Source organism: Notechis scutatus, chromosome Z (genome assembly GCF_049901735.1).
Source record: "Notechis scutatus isolate UNSWTSFEM ecotype Mainland chromosome Z, rNotScu1.2, whole genome shotgun sequence".
Classification (NCBI taxonomy): Eukaryota; Metazoa; Chordata; class Lepidosauria; order Squamata; family Elapidae; genus Notechis; species Notechis scutatus.
This window is the reverse complement of record NC_142025.1, coordinates 72,617,872-72,642,067: the sequence shown is the minus strand read 5'-3', so window position 1 is coordinate 72,642,067 and position 24,196 is coordinate 72,617,872. Positions and strand designations below refer to the sequence as shown.

The following is a 24,196-nucleotide window of genomic DNA, read 5'->3' as shown; positions in this document are numbered from 1 at the left end:
CTAATTAAATTTCATCATGTGCACATGTCCTTGTATGTGAGGATATATCATTTTTGCCCCATAAAGATTCATTTTCAAGTAATTGCTGTTGCTTGTATGTTTATATGCCTACACTTGTCTATGTAAATCTATTTTATTTTATCATCCCATGCTATGTTGCAAATTCATTCCTAATATTATTTGTAATCTTCCAAAAAAGTAAAATTGTGTAGGAATAAGTAATTAATTCTGTTACTGTGGTGATAAATGAGATGTCAGGAAGAGCCACATTCTGCTTTAAAACACTTGCACAGTTTTGAGGAAGTACTTTCATTTGACCACTGCAATATGTTTAGTAACACATCATTGAAATAGGTATATTGAACTTGACTGTGCCTTCTCATGGACATTCAGCTCAATTTTAATTTTATAGTATATTTTAAAATGGGAAACTTACACGTGCTTGTTAATATGGTATTGCATATTATAACCTAAAACTAAGTAATATAAAAAGAATAAGGATTATATTCAGGATTAGAATTATGGCAATGACAATGGTCCGGGAATTCAAGAAAAACCACAGTAACTCCTGGACAGTTTTAACAGAGACTTGCTAGCAGGGGTGGGATTCTACCAGTTCACACCTGTTGCCTCCATGGCCTGCTCCCTACTCCCACAGCGCCTGCTGCAGGACAGTGAAATTTAGCCCGAAGCCACAGTGTGACCAGTGGTGGGATTCTACCAGTTCGTATCTATTCACTAGAACCTGTTGTTAACATTCTAAGCAGTTCGGAGAACCGGTTGTTAGAAGAAATTACTGGCCTAATCCTGTAAGGAAGGCAGGAAGGAAACATTCTGGTGTTGCTTACAGAAACTGCTTCTCCATTAACCCTTATTACATTCTTGGCAGGACTAGACTTCCTGTCTCAGGAACGTCTCTGGAGTTTTTTTCCCTTCCTTTGCTGGTACTTTGCTTGTGTGGAGTGACCATTCAAAGTTACAATGGCACTGAAAAAAGTGAATCATGACCATTTTTCACACTTACGACTGTTGCAGCATCCCCGCAGTCATGAGAGGCCAGGTGAGGAGATGCGTGCCTCAATGTGAGTGATATTGAGTTGTCCACGCCCAGCCAATAACATGACCACCAAGCCACACCCACCAACTAAGTCACACCCACAGAATCGGTTGTTAAAAAATTTGAATCCCACCCTGCTTGCTAGTCTGTTAAGACTCTAAATATAAAGCAGGAAGTCATTTCACATCTGCTTTTGCATCAGTGAGAAACTGGAGCATAACAGGCCAACTCCTTTTTTATATATATAAAGTTTTATTAATTTTCTATTGTTTACATTTATTTGTGCTTAATAAACATCGTGTTATCTGGGTTATTTTACTTGTTTAGCAATACAGATTACATTCTTAATCTCCCTTTTTTCCAACCACTGGTAGAATGTTTGATAATATTCTGTATCTTCTTTCTGTTTAATGTTCAATGTAAGTGTCCATTTCCGCATAACCCAGTATCTTCATCTCGTGGTATTTCTTCATTTTTCCAATATTGCGCAAATATAATCCTTCCTGCTGTTAATATATGCAATATTAAATATATATTTTGTTTATCAAGTTTTTCTGGTGCTATACCTAATAGAAAAGGTTTAGGTTTAAAATCTACATGTTTTCCTATTATCTTTTCTAACCACTTATGTATTTTTGCCCTTTTTTTTTTTTTTTTTGCTTTAACACAGGTCCATAACATATGTTAATATCTGTCCATTTTTTGGTTATATTTCCAACTTTTCCTGGACATATTTTTAAACACTTTAGCTAACCTAACAGGTGGTAAGTGCCATCTGTAAAACATTTTATATAAATTTTCTTTGTAAGAAGTTGCCATTGTTAATTTATAGTTTCTTTCCCATAACTTTTGCCATTTCTCTAATTCTATATTATATCTAAAGTTTTTTGGCCACTGTATCATTGTGTCTTTTACTTGTTCATCCTCCATTTTCTATTTTAGTAGAAAATTATACATTTTCTTATTTAGTTTTTCATTAGAATTCAACAATATTTGATAGAAGTTTATCTGTCCTTTATAAAAACCATACATTTTCATATCTTTATCATATCTAGATTGTATTTGTAATTGAGGCCACAGTGATAATTTAATACCCTGGTGTTCAAGCTCTTCCGTAGATTTTAATTTCCCTTCAGTGCCCAAAATGTCTTTATATGTCACTTTTTTTTTCAAACTTCACCAGATTTGGATATGAAAATGCTTCTATCATTGAGAGCCATTCTGGGATTCTTAAATAGATCTTAGCTTTTATTTTTTCCCCCATACTGATAATAGTGAGTTTCTTATGTAGTGATTTTGAAAGTATCTGTGAAGTTTATTCTTCTCATACCATAAAAAGGTGTGCCATCCCATCATGTCTTTCTAAGAATAACAATCTCTTGTGTCTGAGAGTTATCCATTCTTTTAGCCATGTTATAACACATGCTTGGTAATATAAAAGCCAATCTGGTAGCCCAAATCCTCCATTATCTTTAGATTCTTGTAACATTTTCATTTTAATTCTAGCTTTTTTCTTTGCCAAATACATTTCAATATCAATGTATTCAAATCATCAAAGAATTTCTTCTCAATTTTTATAGATACTGTTTGGAACAGGAAAATCCTTCCCAACATTGATAGATGTTTCCATTTTTTGAAATCTAATTTTACTTGGTTGAATAATTTTATATAATTATCTTAGATACAGATAACAGATACAGATAATCAGAGTTGGAAGGGACCTTGTAAGTCATCTAGTCCAACCCCCTACCCAAGCGGGAGACCCTACACCATTTCTGACAAATGGCAGTCCAATCTATTCTTGAAAGTCTCAAGTGATGGTGCTCCCACAACTTCCGAGAGCAAGCTGTTACATTGGTTGATTGTTCTCACTGTCAGAAAGTTTCTCCTTATTTCCAGGTTGAATCTCTCCCTTGTTCAGTTTCCATCCATTATTCCTTGTCTGGCCTACAGGAGCTTTAGAAAATAGTTTGACCCCTTCCTCCCTGTGGCAGCCCCTCAAATATTGGAAGACCGCTATCATGTCACCCCTAGTCCTTCTCTTTACTAGACTAGCCAAGCCCAGTTCCTGCAACTGTTCGTTGTATGTTTTAGCCTCCAGTCACCTAATCATCCTGGTTGCTCTTCTCTGTACTTTTTCTAGAGTCTCAACATCTTTTTTATAATGTGGTGACCAAAACTAGATGCAGTACTCTAGGTGTGGTCTTACTAAGGCTTTATAGAGTGGTATTAGTACTTCCCTTGATCTTGACTGTATCCCTCTGTTAATACAATTTACGATTGCATTAGCTTTTTTGGCGGCGGCTGCACACTGCTGGCTCATATCTTCTTTTATTGTTGCACATCTTGCTGTTAAGTATATTCCCAGATATTTAACTTTCTTATCTATCTGAAAGTCCACTTTTTCTGTCAATTGTACTTTTTGTTTCTGTGTGAGGTTTTTGACTATAACTTTAGTTTTTTCTCTATTTGTCTTCAGTCCTGCTACTTCTCCAAATTCCTCTATCTTTTTAAATAGTTTAGGAATCATTTCCAATGGTTCTTCTGTAATGAATACAAAATCATCAGCAAATGCTTGTAGTTTATATCTTTCCTCTCTTATCTCCATTCCTTTAATTTCTGGATCTTGTCTGATGTTCCTGTTCAATGCTTCCAAAGTCAATATAAACAATAAAGGCTATAGTGGACATCCTTATGCCTTTCTTTATATTAAAATTCTTTATATAGTCCCCATTTACAATTACTTTTGTTGTTTGTTTATAGTATATCATCTTGATTACATTTATACATTTCCCCCCAAATCCATACAATTTAATGGATGTAACATAAACTGCCAGCTTACATTATCAAAAGCTTTCTGAGCATTTAAAAACAATTAGTGCCATTTGTTTTCCTGGGTGTGTTTCAGAGTATTCTAGTGTATCTAGAATAATCTTTAAGTTGTTTTGTTTGTCTTTTTGGTTAGAAACCATTTTGATTTGGGTGGATGAATTTAACCAGAATTTTTTTTAATCTGTCTGCTATTATTGAGGCAAAATTTTTATAGTCCACATTTAATAGAGATATTCGTCTATATTTGTTTATCTGTGTCAAGTCTACATCTTCTTTTGGTATTAGAGTGATATTTGCTTCTGTCCATGTATTTGGTAGATAATCCTCTAATAATAGCTCATTACAAATTTCCTTTAATGGTGAGTTTAACATATCTGAAAAGCATTTATAAAATTCTGCTGATAGCCCATCTGGTCCTATGTTTTTATCATTTTTCTGTCTTTTTATTGCTTCTGTCAGTTCCCTCATTGTTATTTTTTTCATTTATTATATTTTTAAATTTTTCTGGAATTTTCGGTAGGTTACCTTCTTCCATATATTGTGTAATTTTTTTCCATGGATTTTTTTTTCTGTATCATATAACTTCTTATAATATTCTTTAACTATTTTTTTTAATACCTCATTTTGGAATTGAATGCATCCCTGCTCATCTTTCAGTTTATTTATCACCTTTTCCTCTCTTTCTTTTTTTAGTTTATATAATCATCTTCCTGGTTTATTTGCATTCTCAAAAAAAATTGGTTTGGCCTTTCAACTTGTTGGCCATTTCTTCTGATACTATTAAATTCAATTTGTGTTTAATTAGCTCCAGTTTTCTTTTAAGCATTTTCTTTTGTGCGTCTCTTTGAAGTTCTGATTCTAATTTCTTTTTTTTTTTAATAAAAGTTTTTTATTTCAATCTACATATACACAGTACACCAGACTGTCAATCATTTGGAAGCCTGCACTCACAAACAAAAAAAATCTCCACACCACTAGCCAGGCAAGCACCTGGGCACAAACAGATACCCCCTGCTCAAACACACCCCAACCAGGCACCCAGATGAAACCTAGCTTCCTAACAAATGATAGCTGTCCATTTACTCGGAGCCAAGCTGCACTAAAAGCCTCCAATACAGGAACACAATGTTGCCAGCCAATCAAGACACACAAAAAAGCCACAAAACAGACAGAAGATATTAGGAACACCAATCAAGCAGAACACAGCAAACTCCAAGACCAATAAACACAGACCAAGACTCTCAACCAATCAGGATGAAAAAAAAACCATTCTGGCACAGCAGTAGGCTAGCTCCAAATTTAAAACTGAAACCACTGTAAAAGTCTGACTCACAGATGAACACAATACAGAAGCCTGATGATGCCAGATGAGATTATGCCGAAACATTGCTACAACTTTAAAAGCACAACTACAATGACGTGGGAAAATACCCGAACAAAGCTGAATAACATACATGGTAAGTACCGTGAAAACTTAAGAAAATATATATATATATATATATATATATATATATATATATATATATATATATATATATATATATATATATATATATATATATATATATTTGTTATTGAGATTTTCACGTGGTACAGGTATGTAGGTCTAGGTGTGTTCGGGTCTTTAACCATGTAAGATTAAGAGTATCTTGGCGATGTTTGGCAGGTCCACTCACCATCCTCAGGCTGGTGCTTTTGGCTTCATGCCACACTGGCACGAAGCCAAAAGGACCAGCCTGAGGATGGTGAGTGGGACTCGCCAAACATCGCCAAGATATTCTTAATCTTACATGGGAAAAGATCCGAACGCACCTAGACCTACAAACCTGTACCCGTGAAAATCTATGAAAACAAATATCGTACCTCTACAGGGAGGAAACCTTCCGGCTAACCAGGACCTATGAGAAACTCGAAGTCCAAAGAGCCACCATCTTATGTGACCTCACACTGGTTGCACTGGCACGAAGCTGAAAGCACCAGACTGAGGATGGTGAGTGGGACCTCGCCGAAATGTCGCCAAGATACTCTTAATCTTATACTGGAAAAGACCCAAACACACCTAGACCTACACACACACACACACACACATATATGGTATTCAGCTTTGTTAGGGTATTTTCCCACGTCATTATAGTTGTGCTTTTAAAGCTATAGCAACGTTTTGGCAGAATCTCATCTGCCATCATCAGGCTTCTGTATTGTGTTCTTCTATGAGTCAGACTTTCACAGCCGTTTCAGTTTTAAATTTGGGGCTAGCCTACTGCTGTGCCAGAATGGTTTTTTTCTTCATCCTGATTGCTTGGGAGTCTTGGTCTGTGTTTATTGGTCTTGGAGTTTGTTGTGTTCTGCTTGATTGGTGTTTCTAATATCTTCTGTCTGTTTTGTGGCTTTTTTTGTCTTGATTGGAGCCAAGCCGCACTAAAAATCTCCAATACAGGAACACAATGTTGCCAGCCAAACTCCAAGACCAATAACCAATAACACACACACATACTTTTTTGTCAGATTCTGCAATACATTTTCCCAATCACCTTATAAATCATTTATGCATTACAAAAATATTAGTCTAATCAATTAATTATAGCAACTGATATTAATCTTTCCATAATAGTTCCCATTTCATCATCTTCCCCCCTTTTCTTATACATCATTAATTAATATATGATATTTTTATGATAAATTTCCAATTCCATATTTATTCCATTAAATTTCATGTCTAGTATAGCAATAATTCTTTAATAACAGGAAAGAGAAGGAAAAAAAGAAACTAAAAGGAAAAAATCACATCAGTTACAGACTTATCTATTTTCTATACATAATCCTTTATTTCACACCTTATTACCTTGCAGAATCTCTTTCCTATCCTCTTTTTTAAATTTCACCCATTGTCTCTCGCTCTTTTAACAATATAGTTCCTTTTCATCCTCATTTGCTTCCTGTTTCTCTTTATTTTCTGGTTCTTTCTTTTAATTCCCTTTTCCCCATTCTTATTCCTCTCCATTTCTCATTCCAATTATTAACTTTTTCTCCCTCCCTCTTTCGATTTTTCTTTTGAGCTTCCCTTTTCCGCTTTTCTCCTCTCCTTTTTTCCATTTTCCAAACCATTTTCCCTTTTATTATCACATCAGACCACACATTTTTAATTTGAATTCCTTTCCCCCCCTGCTTGAGTAATTGTTGATCCCTTGTTCTTCAAATCTGGCTTCTTCTTTGTTAAATTCCTCCCCCTCTGGTTTGCATTCTTCTTCTACATGCTGGGTTGCCATTTCTAATTTCTGTAATACATAATTGCACATTTCAAATCTAGTTTTCATCATTTCCCTTATGTCTTGCAAGTCCGCACTAATTTCAACAAATAATTCCTCCATTGTATCTTCTCCTTTTTTTCTTTTCCTCTTCCCTAATTGATGTATTGAGCCCCAAAGTTCAATATATTATTTCAGTCAGTATCATTTAAGTTTATTTTCAACAATCAATGTCCTTAAATCTTTGTTCCAAATTTTCAAGTGGCCCTTTCCCAACTGTTTCCCACACTCTCCGGGTGGTTCTATGCCAATATTTTCAAATAACTTCCCCTTTGTAGTATTCTAATGTCACTTTCCAGGGTTTTTGTTTTTTATAATGGAGTTTCTTTTACTTCCTTTTAAGTTCCAAAGTCCAATTTCTTAGAAAGATCAAACACTTTTTAAAAGATAAGATCACTGAAGTTTTCCTATATCATTAGGTGGCGCTGTTGAGCCTTTTTCACTGTCCACTCCTTCCTTAACTTTAACTTTCTTTATTGAATATAGTACTTTTATTAAATTTGCTAATTTCAATCATTAACTATTATTTTTTCCATTTCCACACACTCAATTTCAGCATTTAGTTAGGCCCTTTGAGTGTCCATAATCCAATAGTTATCCAGTTTAATTTCTAAACCTTTGTTGTGTTCAAATATTTTCCTTTAAATTTTCTCCTCCAAATTAATCCAATACAGTAATTCAAGCCAATTTTATAAAATCCAATTTCCTTCTCTCTCTCTTTTGTTGCAGCTTCCACATACTTTTCTCCAATATAGTTTGGAGAATACCGGGGTACCTCAAAATCCATGCATTTTGCCTGGTTTGCACTCCACTTGCTACTTCTCCTCTCCAGCACAAACTTTAGTTCTTCGTCTTCGTGGTGGCCATTTTAAGACCACTGCTACTGCTTGCCTTTGGAAGGGGTTTTCCTGTCAGGGAAGGGAGTTGTGGCACCCCTCAACCCTCCAGGTGATTCCCCCTTTCTTCACCACCCCTCCAGGGTGGTTCTGGTCTTAATTGGGACCCTCCAGCAAGTTAGCTCGAAGCAAAACTGCACATGATCCTGGATTCTGCACCAGCTCCAACAACAAGAAAACTGGAGGTCTGACTCTAATTTCTTAAACACTTCTCTTAACATCATATCCTGTTGTTTTTTCTCTTTATTATTTTTAGCCTTATAGGTTATAGCTAATCCTCTGAAATATGCTTTGGCCGTATCCCATACAATCTGGAGTCAGTTATCTTCACTTTTATTTTCTTTAAGGAAAAATCCAAGTCTTTTTTGAGTTTATTTCTCTCTAGACATCCTGTATACAAATTTCTTCTGTAATTTTGAAAAATGTCTTAGGTAGTCTCTTTCACTCTTTTTTCCATATTGTAGAGCATTTATAGTCTAGTTTTTCATCCACAATTGCATTAAATTCTCCTACGAGACAGATATTTTGATATTCCATTTCCAATATTTTGTTGTGTAATGCTTAATAAAAAAATTCTTGCTTATTATTTGGTAATATCAATGTCTTTTTTTTTTTTTTTTGGTTAATCTTCGTTTCCACCATCAAGATTCTTCCTCTTTCATCTGAATAGATCTGTTTAGAATCTATTGAACAGGCCAACTTCTTTGCTTTTCCAGTGTCTTCAGTTGTTCACTTGCAAAGGCAACATCTAGTATTCAGTGAAAGAAAATTGTTCTAATCAAATGATACATGAAAATGCTTACATCATAAAAGAATTAACTAGTACCATGTTCTTCAACAGGTACTAGCCAGGCAAGCTGATGCTGAAGAGGAAAAGCCCAGCCCAGTCCCTATAGCATGAAAGAACAGCCTGGAGAAGTGACTGTTCCAGAATGATATTATCCTTAATTTTTTCATTCTTCCCAACACTTAGGATTAGTCTGGTACTTTAGTATGACAAATGCATCCAGCAATATAAATTATTAGTATTTTGGTGTATTTGAGTCAGTTTTAAATTATCTACTTCATGTCTCTTATTAATATACTTGCAGAAGAAAATACGTATCTCAACTGAATTGTGCATACACCTGTTGAGTGAATTTATTGTATCGTCAAGTGGCATACAATAGCAATCCCCAACCTTGGTGGCTTGGTGGCCTGTTGGGGGAGGGGAACTGGGCTGCGCAAACAACAGGATGGTGTGCACGTGCATGCGCACACAGCTCCACTTCTGCAAATTGAACTGCATGCACATGTGCACACACCCTGGCCTGCTGCTCATACAAGTCGAGCTGAGCATAAATGCATGTGCACCAGCCTGCTGCTTGTGTGGCCCAGTTGCGAATAGGCCACAGCCTGCGAGTTTGCTGTGGCCCAGAGGATGGGGACAAATATACAAAGATCTATAATTTTGTTGGCTTTATTCAATTTTATTCCAATTGAATTCATATCAGCCCACAATATACCAAACAACATTAAAAACAATATAAGTAATAACAAAATTAGAACAGAAGAAAAAGAAAAAGAAACAATACGGAAAACATGATAAGATACCACAAAGGATCATATCTAACATTTAACAAAGGGGATTCTAAATACTAATCCAAACCTTGGGAGAACAACTAAATCTTTATGGCCATCTGGAACACCAACTGGGTTGGTGGAAGCTTATTCTAGAGAGCAGTGCTGCAACAGGGAAGCTGCACTTCCTGAGTCTTGATATTGTTTAAAGAAACCCATAGAGTTCCAAACTTGTCGTTTTGAATTAATTCATTCAGTATGGTGGCAACCTAAATAGTAATGCACTATATGTACAGTAGGAATGGATTGAGTGAAAAATAATCACACAAATTTGGATTTGGTCGCATGGTCATGTTGTAAGTAGCATGCAGTTACCTCACAAGAAAGTAGCCACACTGACGTAATGTCTGTTCAGAAGACTATGGCATGAGGGAAACTGGAGAAAGCAACTATACACTTTTACTGATGACAACAGGAATAGTCCTAGTGAAGTCATAGTCTAAAAACTGAGCTGAGACTGCATTGTGCGTTCCATAGAATTGAATGTTTTTTATGAATGATTTCACTGCTCAGAAAACCAGATGTTGTGAAAATAATGCCAGTCTTTGAATGCTAACTAGACATTCTTGTTAGGAATTCCGGTTAGTCTAGGAATCCAACTTACTTGGATAACACATATTGCAAAATACCAATCAAAGCCAACAAAAGCATTTCCATCACTAGAGATCATGGAGACAGACCTATAGACAGTGAATATATAGGATCTTTGATGGCCAGCAAGGATCCAGGCAGGCAGTCCAAGGTTATATTTACTTTTATGTTGCCAGTCCCAAGGTTGCAAGCAATTACCAATTTATTCATGTTAGAGATGTTTTCATTTTGTTTACCACTAAGTAGAATAGATCATTAAGAGAACCCTGCAGTGCTAGGATTCAATTTTTTTTTACTACTGGTTCTGTGGGCGTGGCTTGGTGGGCATGGCAGGGGAAGGATACTGTAAAATCTCCAGTCAGAGGTGGTATTTGCTGGTTCTCCAAACTACTCAAAATTTCCGCTACCGGTTCTCCAGAACTAGTCAGAACCTGATGAATACCACCACTGGAAACCCCACCCCCCAAAGCATGCCACTATGCAGTAAATTAATAATAAACTGTAGATCACCATAGGACTATATTTTTCAGCCTTCAATTTGTATTATTTATATATTAGTTTAAAGTCAAATTTAAAGAATTTTTAGGGTTGTTAAATCAAAATGCTGTATAAGTGTGAGAAAAGTTATTAAAGCTGTATAATAAAGACAATGTGGAAAAACACAGGTTTGTTTTGGATTAAATTACTCCTTGGATCTTCATATATCTGAAGTTAAAAATTTATCTTTATCTCCCATCACCAGATATAAAATGAAAATTGAGAAAGAACAGAATAAATTTTTCTGATTGATCGAGGTTATTGTTTAAAAAAATTGTTTAATAAGATAAAAATCAATATGGTTATATTATATAACATGATTTTTGTCAGCAATAACATTCATAAAAGCATAGTCAGAAAAAAGATCTGGATTCAGAAACAAACATGTTAAACCTGTTTTGGACTTTGCCCGTTTGGAACCGGCTAAAGCATAAAAGAGAATAGTCAATATTTCCTCAACCTATTTTTCACCCTCTCTCTTTTCAAGTTTAAAGTTGAAGGATGAATCTACATCAAATCACATTGCTTTATTTGTGACCAAGAGTGATGCCTTTTCTGTGCAATAGCCAGCTGAGCATAAGATTAGATTTGGTATATAACTGTACTTGTGGATCTAGATAACTTAGATTGCTTATTTATTTACATTATTGTGATATAACAGATAATCAGAGTTGGAAGGGACCTTGTAGGTCATCTAGTCCAACCCCCCACCCAAGTGGTAGACCCTACACCATTTCTGACAAATGGCAGTCCAATCTTTTCTTGAAAGTCTCAAGTCATGATGCTCCCACAACTTCCGAGGGCAAGCTGTTCCACTGGTTGATTGTTCATATGCACTAGACCTTATGAAGGGTGTTCATATATGGTCCACCTAACTAGTTTTTGAAGTGCATCCTTGTGCTGAGGCAAGACTCCCACCACCACCACCACCCAAAAAAATCCCAAAGGTGTTTTTTCAAGAGGCAACTGGACTTTCTGGTTTTTCTTTGAAGACGTTCTTCTCACCCAAGAAACTTCTTCAGCTGCTTGGATGAGAAGCAGAGCATCTTCAAAGAAAAACCAGAACATCTGGTTGCCTCTTGAAAAAACACCTTTGGGACAACCATGACCTTTGAAATTCTGTTTATTACACTGACAGATGCTTAACATGTACTTAATATTTCAATATTTTTAAATGGATAGCATTGTAACTTCTTCTTAAATTGGTTTTAAATAGTTTAAATGAAAGCTCTAATAGACAAATAAGATGAATTAAAACTTTCTACTTAATCCAAAATATAAAATAAGATGCATTAAAACCTTTTCACCATTTTTTTTTCTAAAATTTTGGAAATTTGAAGGCATTGTTCTCCTGAACTGTATTAAACTTGCTAACAATCACTCTTGCCTTGGTCACCTCCTGTTTGGATTATTGCAATATACTTTACATGAGATTGGTGTTGAAAACCACTGGGAAACTTCAGCTACTCCAGAATGCAGACAGTAGTGGGGACCCCAAGGTTTCTTCATGTAACCCCTTTGTGTACAAGCTGCACTGACTTCCAGTTTCTTTTGGAACACAGTTCAAGGCCCTGGCCATCACCTTTCAAGCTCTATATGGTACAGGGCATATCTCTAATGACATCTACCAATCCTATGAAGTCATATAATGTGGGCATGCTCCTAGTCCTTTTCCCTAAATATTGCCATCTGATGAGAGCTAGGAAGTGGCCCCTGAAGGTTTGGTGACCTGGCTTTTGCCGTAAGTGCTGGGATAAATTTGAATAATTGCACATTAGAAATTTGACTTGGCACCAGGTTTTCATCTGTTTAATTTATAGTTTTCATATAACTCTATATGTTGTTTTAATTTTTGATTGGAAGCTGCCCATAGTTAGTTAGAAGATGATGGCTATGTAAATGTTTTAAATAAATAAACTTAAATCATATTGAGTGGAGAGGACTATACAAACATATGCAACTTGAAGCTCATTGGGGGATAGATTAAATCATAAAATGTGCGTCACAATACAGACCTTTGACTCCTTGCATACAATTATTTTTGTCATTTTTTTGTCATATGTTTCTGAAAGCAGTGGTTTTAGTAAAATTCATAATGAGTCATCAGATCAAAATCTTCATCTAGCCCAATAACTTGTTCCAATAATGAAAAGGTTGATTCTCAAGAAAAATTCATAAGCTTAGTTATTTGGGAAAATTATGGTTATAAAGTTAGGTAGGAAATTGAGTAAATAAGTTTTATAATTCATTACAGATACCCTACTACCCCATTTTTCTTTTAGTAACTCATATAAATTTTATGTCACTGAATCCAGAAATTCTTGGTATTCATGGCTATTAGCCAATTATTCTTTTCATTTCATGTAAAGTTGTATAACCCTAATGGTTCCACATTTCAAAAAGCTCCTTTTCAATTCTTGTCTGGAATGCAAATATTCTCCTGTTATTAGTTTTCCCAATCATCTCCAAAGGGGCGGTTGGAAACTTAATTGATTGACAATGACTGGGTTAGGACTTGATCTAGGTGACCCACAATGCAGTCAATAATTAGATTAGGTCAAAACCTATGACAATTTAGATTGATTTTGAGTTTCAGGTTGAAATGTTAGAATTTTCTAAGAAGAATACATTAATATTTCACCATAGAACAACTTTCCACATTTCATTTTTATTCTTGTAAAGATGCAAATTTCATGTGCACTCTGTTTTGAACAATCAAATGAACATTAAATTCAATGAAACGTATGCCCAAATAAGTGTGAATAGATCCAAAGGATAGAAAAACCCTATACCAGAGGTGGCAAACTCAATTTAATTGAGGGCCACATCAAGGCTATGGTTGACTTTGGGGGGGCGGGTGGACATGGTCAACTGGATGGGCATGGCCAGCTTGACACCATTCATTGGGCATGGCTGACTGGGTAGGCATGACCAACTGGGTGGGCATAGACAGCTTGACGCCAGTCCCCAAACTGCTGGCATGTTTCCTCTTTGCATTGGATAGACCAGGCTGAAGACACATTGTCCTGATATTTCCTCTTCACAATGGGTAGACCAGGCCGAAGCAATATAGGGAGACCGGGCTGAAACCATGTTGGTCTGATGTTTCCTCTTCGCATTGGGTAGACCAAGCTGAAGGTACACTACCACAATGTTTCCTCTTTGCAATGGATAGACCAGGTGACGTGGGTAGACCGGGATCACCCTGTGGGCCAGATGCAACCACATCACAAGCCAGATCTGGCCTGCAGGCCTTGAGTTTAACACTCCTGCCCTATGCCATAATTTAATGTCTCAGATTTGGCTTGTGTCTACTTTACTTGTTTTAACATAGAATTTGCATTTGTGTATTTTAAGCCTGCATCAGTGTTCTCTATGTGTTACAGGGCAAGCACAAACTTCTTGTGAACACAGGACTTGAAGGGAAGTGGTGTGGTCTAATTCCAGTTGGGAATCCTTGTGAATGTGTAACAACAACAGGTCTAAAATGGAACCTCAGTAAGTAAGATACCTTTTTCCTACTCTACAAAATATAATTTTATTAAAAATATAGTTAATAGAGGGATAGAATCAATATCATGTGAAGTTCTAGTGCCATTTTACAAAGCCTTGGTAAGACCATATTAGAATAGTGCATCCAGTTCTGGTCACCACAATATTAAAAAAAAATGTTGAGACTCTGGAAAGAATGCAGAGAAGAGTAACCAAGATGATTAGGGACTGGAAGTTAAAACATACAAAGAACAGTTATTGTTCATTAATAGTCTAATGAAAAAGAAATTTTCCAAAGCACCAGAAAACCAGATGAGAAGTAATCGATGGAAACCAGTGTGGCTCCTACAAAATCGAGGGGCTATTTTCCAAAGCACCAAAGAGCAAGATGAGAAGCAATGGATAGAAACTAACCAAGGAGAGAAGCAACCTAAAATTAAGGAGAAAATTCCTAACAGTTAGAGCAATGACAGAAGTTGTGAGTGCTCCATCACTGGAAGCTTTCAAAAAGATACTGAACAACCACTTGTCTGAAATGGTATAGGGTCTCCGGCTTGAACAGGAGGTTGGACTAGAAGATCTCCAAGGTCCCTTCCAAATCTATTATTTTTATGTTCTATGTTCTATAATACTTTATTTCAGATAGATGTGTAAGGAATTATATGATAATTTAGTGTGTTTAGTTAACTGTATATTACAGATAGCATCCCATTCATATTTATTAATATTATAGTATTCATTTTGGGGGAATTGCACTTTGCCTGGAAACAGATAATTAGAGAAACCTTAAATATTTGAGGAGACGGGTAAGAAAGACTATGATAACTATAGTTCTGTTTGACTGGGAGGAAGGCAATATTTGCTCCTAGCCAGTATCATCTTTTTTCCTTTGTCAAAAAACTTTCAATGACAAGGTTACAGGTACTCTCAGTCCACAGCAAAGCTCACCACTCTTGTCACCCAGAAGGGCCTAGAAAGAAGGATAGTCATCTGTATAAATATATCTGAATACATATATTTACATTTATAGATGGAAAACAGACAAGTAGAAGTAAGTCTTATAGCTAAGGGAAAAGAGGATTAGCTGATTTTAAATATTTAGTATACTTCATAGGAAGGTGTTCGTTTTCTTGTAAAACATTTGTTGAGATCCTCTTTAATCATAACAGTATTGAATAGGATGGAAAATGAACTATTTGCCCCTTTCACTTCATTGTATTTCAGATGTTGGAAATGTTGCAGGATTCCTATGTTCCTAGAACTTAACTCTCGCCTTCCAAATGGGTTTCACTTGCATAGAGATTGGTAGCTAGTTTGGTTTAATGATTGAAGCACCAGACTAGAAACTAAGAAACACTGAGTTCTAGTATCATCTTAGGCATGAAAACCAACTGGGTGACTTTGGACTAGTCATTCTCTCTCAGTCCACCTCACAGGTAGTTGTTATAGGGCAAACAGAAGGAGAGAAGAGTATATTAATTGTGTTATTTATAAAAAACAATAGAGGATTTAAAATGAATTATAGATATATAAACAAGGGTAATTAAATAGACTGCTAGATCTGAGATTCAGAGATTCAGATGATCACTAGATGGCAAGAAAGAGCAAGATGTTTCTATATTGTTTATGGAGATTCTCAGTCATCCAAGTTATGGTTGTCCCAAAGATACTTTTTTCAAAAGACAACTGGACTTTCTTTGTTTTTGCTTGAAGACGTTTTGCTTCTCATCTAAGAAGCTTCTTCAGTTCTTCAACTTAAAAAGTTTGTCATCCAAGAAGCTTTTTGGATGAGAAGCAAAATGTCTTCAAGTAAATCAAAGAAAGTCCAGTTGCCTTTTGAAAAAAAGCATCTTTTGGACATGTTTTTCTATTCTTTCAGTGCCAACTTGTAGACATGCAATATTTTGCAACTCAAGTTTGATACAACTATAATTAGCAGCTGCTTGGAAAACTTTATTATTATTAATAATAATATTTTTTTTAATTTTTTATTACAATAATTCCATCTTCAATTGAACAGTGTGTCATCTGGGTACAAATATCTTTGTAAAATAGTAATAAAAATTTACAGCATTATTAATTACATTAGTATTAATTCGACAATATTAAAATAGTAATATTCAACATACTAATCATAGTATTTACTTCTCTCTCTTAACATATCTTCTTTATTTCACTGTTCTTCTAATCTTGTTTTCCTGTTTCTCACTTCCATTTTTGTTATTTAACCATTGATAAAATAAATCCCATGTCATAGAATATTCAGTTTGCTCTTTCTCCTTAATTGCAAGAGTTAATCTATTAATTTCTGCACACTCCATTATTTCCTGATCATTTTCCTGATCACATTCTCATCTGGATATCTCTTCACTTTTCCAGTTTTGTGCAAATACAATTCTAGCTGCAGTTAATATATGGATAATTAAATATGCATTTCTCTTACTATATTTTTCAGATAAAATCCCCAACAGAAATATTTCTGGCTTTAAATCAATATGCTGCTTTATCATTTTTCCAGCCACATATGTATTTTTGTCCAGTATTTTTTTGCTTTTGAGCAAGTCCACTACATAAGATAATATGATCCTGGTATCTGGTGGCACTTCCAGCATTTATCTGACTTTAAATATATTTGCCAACCTCGCTGGCATGAAATTCCATCTATAAAACATTTATACAAATGTTCTTTTTATGTCATTGACATTGTTAATTTATAATTCCTGTCCCACAGTTTTTGGCATTTATCTAACTCAATTGTATAACCATTTTTCCCCATACTATCATTGTCTCCTTCACTTGTTTATCTTCCAATTTAATGCCTAATAGGTAGCTGTGTTTTCTTTATCAATTTTTCTTCTGCCCCTGTTAATATCTTGTCTAATTCTGTTAATTCTTTATAAAAACCATGTAGTTTAACATCTTTCTCATATCGAGAATGTTATCTGCATTTGTGAGTACTGTGTCATATCAATCCTTTGATCGCTCAATTCTTGCTCAGTTTTGAGTTCCCCTTTTCATTCAAAATATCTTTGTATCTAACAATATTTTCCATGTTGAGAACATTTGGGTGAACCAGTGCTTCCATTGTTGAAAGCCAAACTAGTATCCTCAAGTAATGTTCTCTGACTTTCTCTCACACTAACAATAATGCATTCCTAATATAATGTATTTGAAAGTAACCATCAGCCAGACTTACATCAGCCAGACTTACCTTAGCTTCACAGCATCGTGCAGCTACTCACAGCTGGTCAATTTCTAAATCTTAATTACCTTAACATAATCCGCATTCAATACAGATATTTTATTTTTCCCATACCACAAAAAGGCATGCCAGCCCAATTGCAAGTCATGTCTCTCCAAGGTCAATATAGCTTTTGTTCCTTAATACTATCCATTCTTTATGCAAGTGAGTACCACAGCCTGATAATACAATTCTCAATTCGATAGCCCAAAGCTTCCTCTATTTCTTGAATCCTGCAGCATTTTTAGGTTTATTCTTGCTTTTTCCTCTTGCCAAATATATCTTGATGTTATTTTATTGAGTTCCTCAAAATAATTTTTCCAATTTTATCAGAATTGTTTGAAATAGATATAGTAGTCTCTGCAATATATTCATTTTTATTGTAGCTATCCTTCCTATCAATGATAATTGCAGCTTTTTCCATTTCTCCAAAACTGCTTTAATTTGTTGCATCAATTTATAATAATTACCTTCAATAGTTACACATCTTGCTGTCAAATAAATCCCTAAGTATTTTACTTTTTTAGTAATCTGAATATCTATTCTTTCATTAATTCTTGTTTCTGCATCTCTGTGAGATTTTTAACTAATACCTTAGTTTTCTCTTTATTTATTTTCAATCCTACCACTTCGCCATATTCCTCTTTTTTTTTTTTTTTTAGTTTAGGCCTTGTTTCTTGTGGGTCTTCCAAAATAAAAACTAAATCGTCTGCAAATGCCTGTAGTTTATATTTTTCCTTTTTTATTTCCATATCTTTTATCTCTATATTTTGTCTTAAAATTTCTATTTAATACTTCCAGTGTCAATATGAATAATAGGGGAGACAAGGGGCATCCTTGTCTTGTAGCTGTTCTAATGTTAACCCTCTCTGTCATATCTCCATTTACCATCACCTTTGCTGTTTGCTTATAATATATCACCTTAATCACATTAATAACTATCTCCCCAAAATCCATATCTTATAGTTGTGCTAGCATGAATTGCCAGTTCACATTGTCAAATGCTTTCAGTGCGTCTAGAAAAATCAATGCCATTTGCTTCCCTGTGTGTGCTTCATAATTCTCCAGTGTATTTAAAATTATTCTCATATTGTCTTTGATTTGTCTCTTAGGTAAAAATCCATTTGGATCTGGATATATAAATTGGTTTAAAATCCTTTTTAGTCTTCTGCAATTTTTGAGGCATATATTTTACAGTCTGTCAGAGTGTTTGGCAGCATGACTACCTTTATGTGATAACCCAGGAGCAACACACAGCACACAGAGACTTAGACATTAACAGTGGTTTAATATACAGCAGATATATACAGACAATATACACATGGTAGCAAAATACCTTTACAAGCAAGCTTTTCTTCTTCCTAACACACGGAGAACTTCTGAACTGAATACTGGCCACAAGGAAAGAGAACCATGCTCTCTAATGGCTGCCATTTATATACACACCTCTTAAGGAGAACTTTACTCTCCAGCCTTATAGGGAAATACCCATACCCTGCTGAATCACTCTTGTTACATCAGCCAGACTTACATTAGCTTCACAGCATCGTGCAGCTACTCACAGCTGGTCAATTTCTAAATCTTAATTACCTTAACATAATCCGCATTCAATACAGATATCGGTCTGTAATTTTTTTATCTGTTGTAAATCTGGAAAACTTCTGATGTAGGGAACACATTCTGACTAAGCGCCACCAGTTTACTACATTAAGTTTAATAAAGGGCAGAGGATTAAAAATTCCACCAAAGTCATATAGATTCATATAAAGAATACTGGAGCCTAGACCATATGCCCCATTGATTTTAATATGTGGAAATGCTGCATTGTATTGGGGTAGATGTCCTACATATCCTGCTGGGTAAAACATTATAAATAATGTACATCTCAGCATATGTGTTTTGATTTTTCACCCTAAATTTGCATTTTATTTGTTTCAACTTTTCAAACTTTAAAAAAGTTGTATAATAAGAGACTATTTTTTGTACTTGTGGTTTTGATTCCTGGATGTGAATGGAATGGAATGGAATGGAAGTGAAATGCCTTGTGTTTTTTAAATTACTTTTTCAAAATATTTAGCATATATAAAGTTTATATATTCTGTGTATAACTCTATGTCTGTTTGTGTATCTATAACTAGATCTCTATCAATCTGCCCTATAAATTTTACTACAAATTGAACTGTTTTGACAATTTGCATTGTAATAATACACATACATATGCATCAATTAATTAAATATAAATCTAGATAGAAAAACAAATTTTGGGATAGCAATCAAAGTAAAATCTATGTCATTTCAGCATAATTATTGCAAAGAAGCTAGATAGTTTATTTACATATCTAACTCTATGGAAATAGCTGTGTATTAACATTTATAGAGTAGTTCTTTTCATTTCACTTTCTGGGTAGGAATTCTCTGTATAAAACAGATGCCTAACCAGTTTTAGATTTTTGACATATTGTATTTGTTTTTCTTAGTAAACATATTTGGTGAGCATTTTATATTCATGAAAACTTGTTTCTTGGAAAGTAGAAGCTAAATTATTCTAAAATAGTATTTCCAACAGACAAACAAATAATTGAGCATTGGGAGAAGATATATAAGCAACTTATTATTATTCAATTAGGGATCTTGAATTTTCTCCAATAGGCATTTCTTTTGTTATTCAAAATGAAGTGTTTGGGCTTAAATTTTATCAAGCATACATATATTGTAAAAGTTCCTATTTGAAAGGGACATAATTTATTTCTTGATAACATGTCTTTTCTTAATTGGGATAGGTTGGTCAAGATTCCTTTCAGATCTTGAAAATAAGCATATTTTCACTGTAATTTTATGAGATATTATAAAATAAATGCTTTGGTATTTTAGAATACTTTTTCAATATTTCATTAGCATATACACAATCAGTAGATCTAAATGCACTTTACTTCTTGCTGTTGAAGAGTATATAATATGCGTAATGATCTATTGCCTCAATACATTTAAAATAAACTTTCAAATAGTAATTAAATTACTTAACCTTTGAACACTAAGTCAATTTGGTTGGAAAACTTATGATCATCTGGATGGAGCAATCTGTCAGCTGCAAATTCCTTTTCATAGTCACATGGTCTTTTCCACGTGACCAAATGTTGATTACATACTGTAATTGGGACTCTTTCAATTGGAGCCAATGCACATGAGTGTATCACTCAAACATTATCTATTAATGAAAACAGGTTCATTGATTGGTGAGTTTGACTGCCTTCCTTTGTATATCCTTCTACTTGAACTGGGGGAATGGTGTCAGGAACAAGCAACCAGAGCCACTAAAGCTAAATTAAGCAACTTAGTTGTCTTCTACCAATGTTGCGTGAATATCCCCAGACTGCTTGCCTTCCCCCGGGAATGTCCAGAAAAGACTTTATGGATCTTGATGCTGCTTGCAGCTATGTAATGATTCCAAGCTGGGTATTCACTTGATCCCCTTCTAGCCTAGTGGGAAGTTTCCTAACATAAGGTTCAAATAAACTAAACTAATCTAACAACTTGCTTGCCAGATTTTCTTACATTTAAAAGTAGCATGTCTTCATGCTACTTCCAGCCATTTGCTGCCTTCTTAGCTCTTGTAGTTCTTTAAAGATAAGATGTCAGTCTTGATGTCATGGCTCAAATCTCTTGAATTCAATTGCTCTGAGTAGCTATTTCAGTTATAAACATTTTGCTATGTAGCTTTGGGAACCAATCCTTTATTGTCTGTGGGGACATACTTGAATACAGTAAAACAAATGTTTTAATATGTCATGGTTGATGCTATGCAAGGTAACTATAGTAGACAACCAAGATTAGAGAGATAGATTCTTTCTGCAATTTCTTAAATGTACAGAAAGAAATGTACAGAAGTAGCACTCAATAAAGCACACCCAGGCTACAATTTTATATTTATATAAAATGCAGTATTGCACTTCTGCTGAGTGCCAGCTGCTGGCAGTTTGGCACTTCGAGTCTCACTGACTCAAGGTTGACTCAGTCTTCCATCCTTCCGAGGTCAGCCAAATGAACACCCAGAATGTTGGGGGCAATATGTTAACTCTGCAAAACAGCTTACAGAGGGCTGTGAAGCGGTATATAACTAAGTACTATTGCTATTGCTAAAAGCATTTTATTGTCATTTTTTGATATAAATGATACATATACAACAATTTAAAATATTTTAATTTATTTAATATATTTTACCTTATCTTGTTTCCATGATTGTACTGAAGAATTCTCATCTGAACTCTCTGGCATTGTCCAGATCTTATATGGCTTCAGTAAAATAGTTGTTGCATGCATTTCAAGGAATGTCTCAGATATTCTATTTTATTACCATTAGTGTTGATCAATTTAATTATAACCATTTATATTCCACTATTCTCATCATTTCAGGTAGCATAATAATAACAATACTAATAATATCATCATCATTAATGGCTGCAGTAAAATCTCAAAAACTGATTATTTACAATGTTATAATCAAGTTGCCAAAATCATACATTACCAGAACATTTGCCAGATGTTTGGGTTCGAATTTAGCAATTTGGGAAATCCAAATTGACAAAGTTCTTAAAAATGAACATGTCAAGATCTTGTGAGACTTTTGAATCCAAACAGATAGACATCTGACCCCAACTGACATCACTATTATGGAAAATAAAATTTTCATTGATATTACAATACCAAATGATGCACGAATTGAAGAGAAACAACTAGAAAAAGGTAACAGAATACTGCGATCTGCAAATTGAAGTTGCGCAATTGTGGAGGAAGAAATAAATGGTTGTACCAATAGTAATAGGAGCCCTTGGAGCAATACCCAAAGGGCTGCCTAGATACATGGAAATTTGAACTTATCAGACCTGAATATTCTGACTTTGCAAAAAACCACCTTACTCAGAACGGCCTATTTATTCAGACATGACCTTGACAGCTTTTAGGTTCTTTTGGTTAGGACTTCAACTGTTAAGTTTTTATCAGACCCAGACTATGAATCAAATTGAGAGATCAGGCTAGATGGCAATTGGCTGGCTGACTAGCTGGTTCATTTGTTTCAACAAGTTGATGATGATAAGGATGATGATGGAAGCAATTTGAAAGCATTAGCAAAGGATGAAGGTTACAAATACCTAGACCCATCCATGATGGCGGACCTATGGCATGCATGCCATAGGTGGCACACAGAGCCATTTGTGCGGGCACGCGAGCCCCAGCCAAAATTACCTGCACTGCACATGCATGCACCTCCAAGGCCTGTTTTGTCACTTCCTGTATTTCCAGAAATACCAGAAGTGATGAAATGGGCTCATTTTTCGGCATCCAAAGGCTGAAGAGGCTTCCCTCGAGCGTCTGGGAGGCCGAAAAAGGCCACAAATGGGCCAAAAATCAGCTGGGAGGCATGCAGTGCAGGTAAGGGGGCAGTGGGGATCGCCTGCGCATGCACAGGAGGCGGGGTGGCACACACATTGCCTTCGGGGTCCTGGCACGCAAGCGTGCATGCAATTTTCGGCACAGGAGCCCAAAAAGATTAGCCACCACTGACCTAGGCATATTGGAAGCAGATAACATCTTCAATGGAAAAGTCAAAGAATCAATACAAAAAGAATACATCAGGAGGATCTGCAAAATATTAAAATCAAAGCTGAATGCTGGAAACATAATTAAAGCCATGGGCAGTTCCAGTGATATGCTACCCAGCTGAAATCATCAATTGGACTGTGGCTGAACTGGAAAACTTGGACTGGAAAACATGCATACTTTTGAATATGTACCACGCTTTACATCCACGAAGTGACATCGACAGGTTGTACCTGCCAAGAAAAACGGGGCTTTTGCAAATCCATCAAACTGTAGAAGAAGAAAAATGAAGTTTGAATGATTATGTGAACCAAAGTACAGAAAAATTGCTGCAGGCTGTGAAAATGGACAATATTATAAAAACAACAGAAACAAAGACAGAATATAAGGAAAAACATCTGGATGACAGATTCACTGGTGGGATTCAAAATTTTACTACCAGTTCTGTTGGCATGGCTTGGTGGGCATGGCTATGTGGTCATGTGACTGGGTGGCCGTGGCTATGTAGTCATGTGACTGGTGTCAAAAGACGGAAACTCACTTTCTGGAGCAGGGGGTTGGACTAAATGACCTCCAGGTACCTTCCAGCCCTGGATTGATGTGCTGTTTCAAAGTATCCTCTGAAGCTGCGTCTAATGCAGGGGTCTTCAAACTTGTCACCTTTAAAACTTGTGGACTTCAACTCCCAGAATTCCTCCTCCAGCCATATTAGCTTAGGAATTCTGGGAGTTGGAGTCTACAAGTCTTAAACAAACGTGTATTCAGTAGGTTCTGACCAGCTCTGAACAACCAGTAGCTGAAATTTTGAGTAGTTCGGAGAACCTGCAAATGCCACCTCTGACTGGAGATTTTACAGTATCCTTCCCCTGCCACGCCCACCAAGCCCACAGAACCAGTAATAAAACATTTGAATCCCACCACTAGTCTTAAACTTGCCAAGTTTGAAGACCCTTGGTCTACTGGCAAGGTTTGTGATCCTTCCTTCCTCCCCTTTTTCCCTCTCTCTCTCCCTCCCTCCTTCCCTTTCTTT

General features: G+C 35.5%; 1 protein-coding gene across 8 annotated transcripts in view; it reads left to right on the top strand.

Moving 5' to 3' along the window:
• TPK1 (thiamin pyrophosphokinase 1) overlaps positions 1-24,196 on the top strand; it is a 397,642-nt gene that overhangs the window by 301,074 nt on the left and 72,372 nt on the right. For 6 of the 8 annotated variants that reach the window (XM_087945983.1, XM_087945977.1, XM_087945980.1 and 3 more), the window contains one exon: positions 14,225-14,336. In XM_087945983.1, coding sequence (XP_087802109.1) covers positions 14,225-14,336 — 112 coding nt within the window. Of the gene's footprint in view, positions 1-14,224; positions 14,337-16,785; positions 16,920-24,196 lie in introns of those variants that run through there. The other 2 variants (XM_087945981.1, XM_087945982.1) reach the window with 1 other exon arrangement.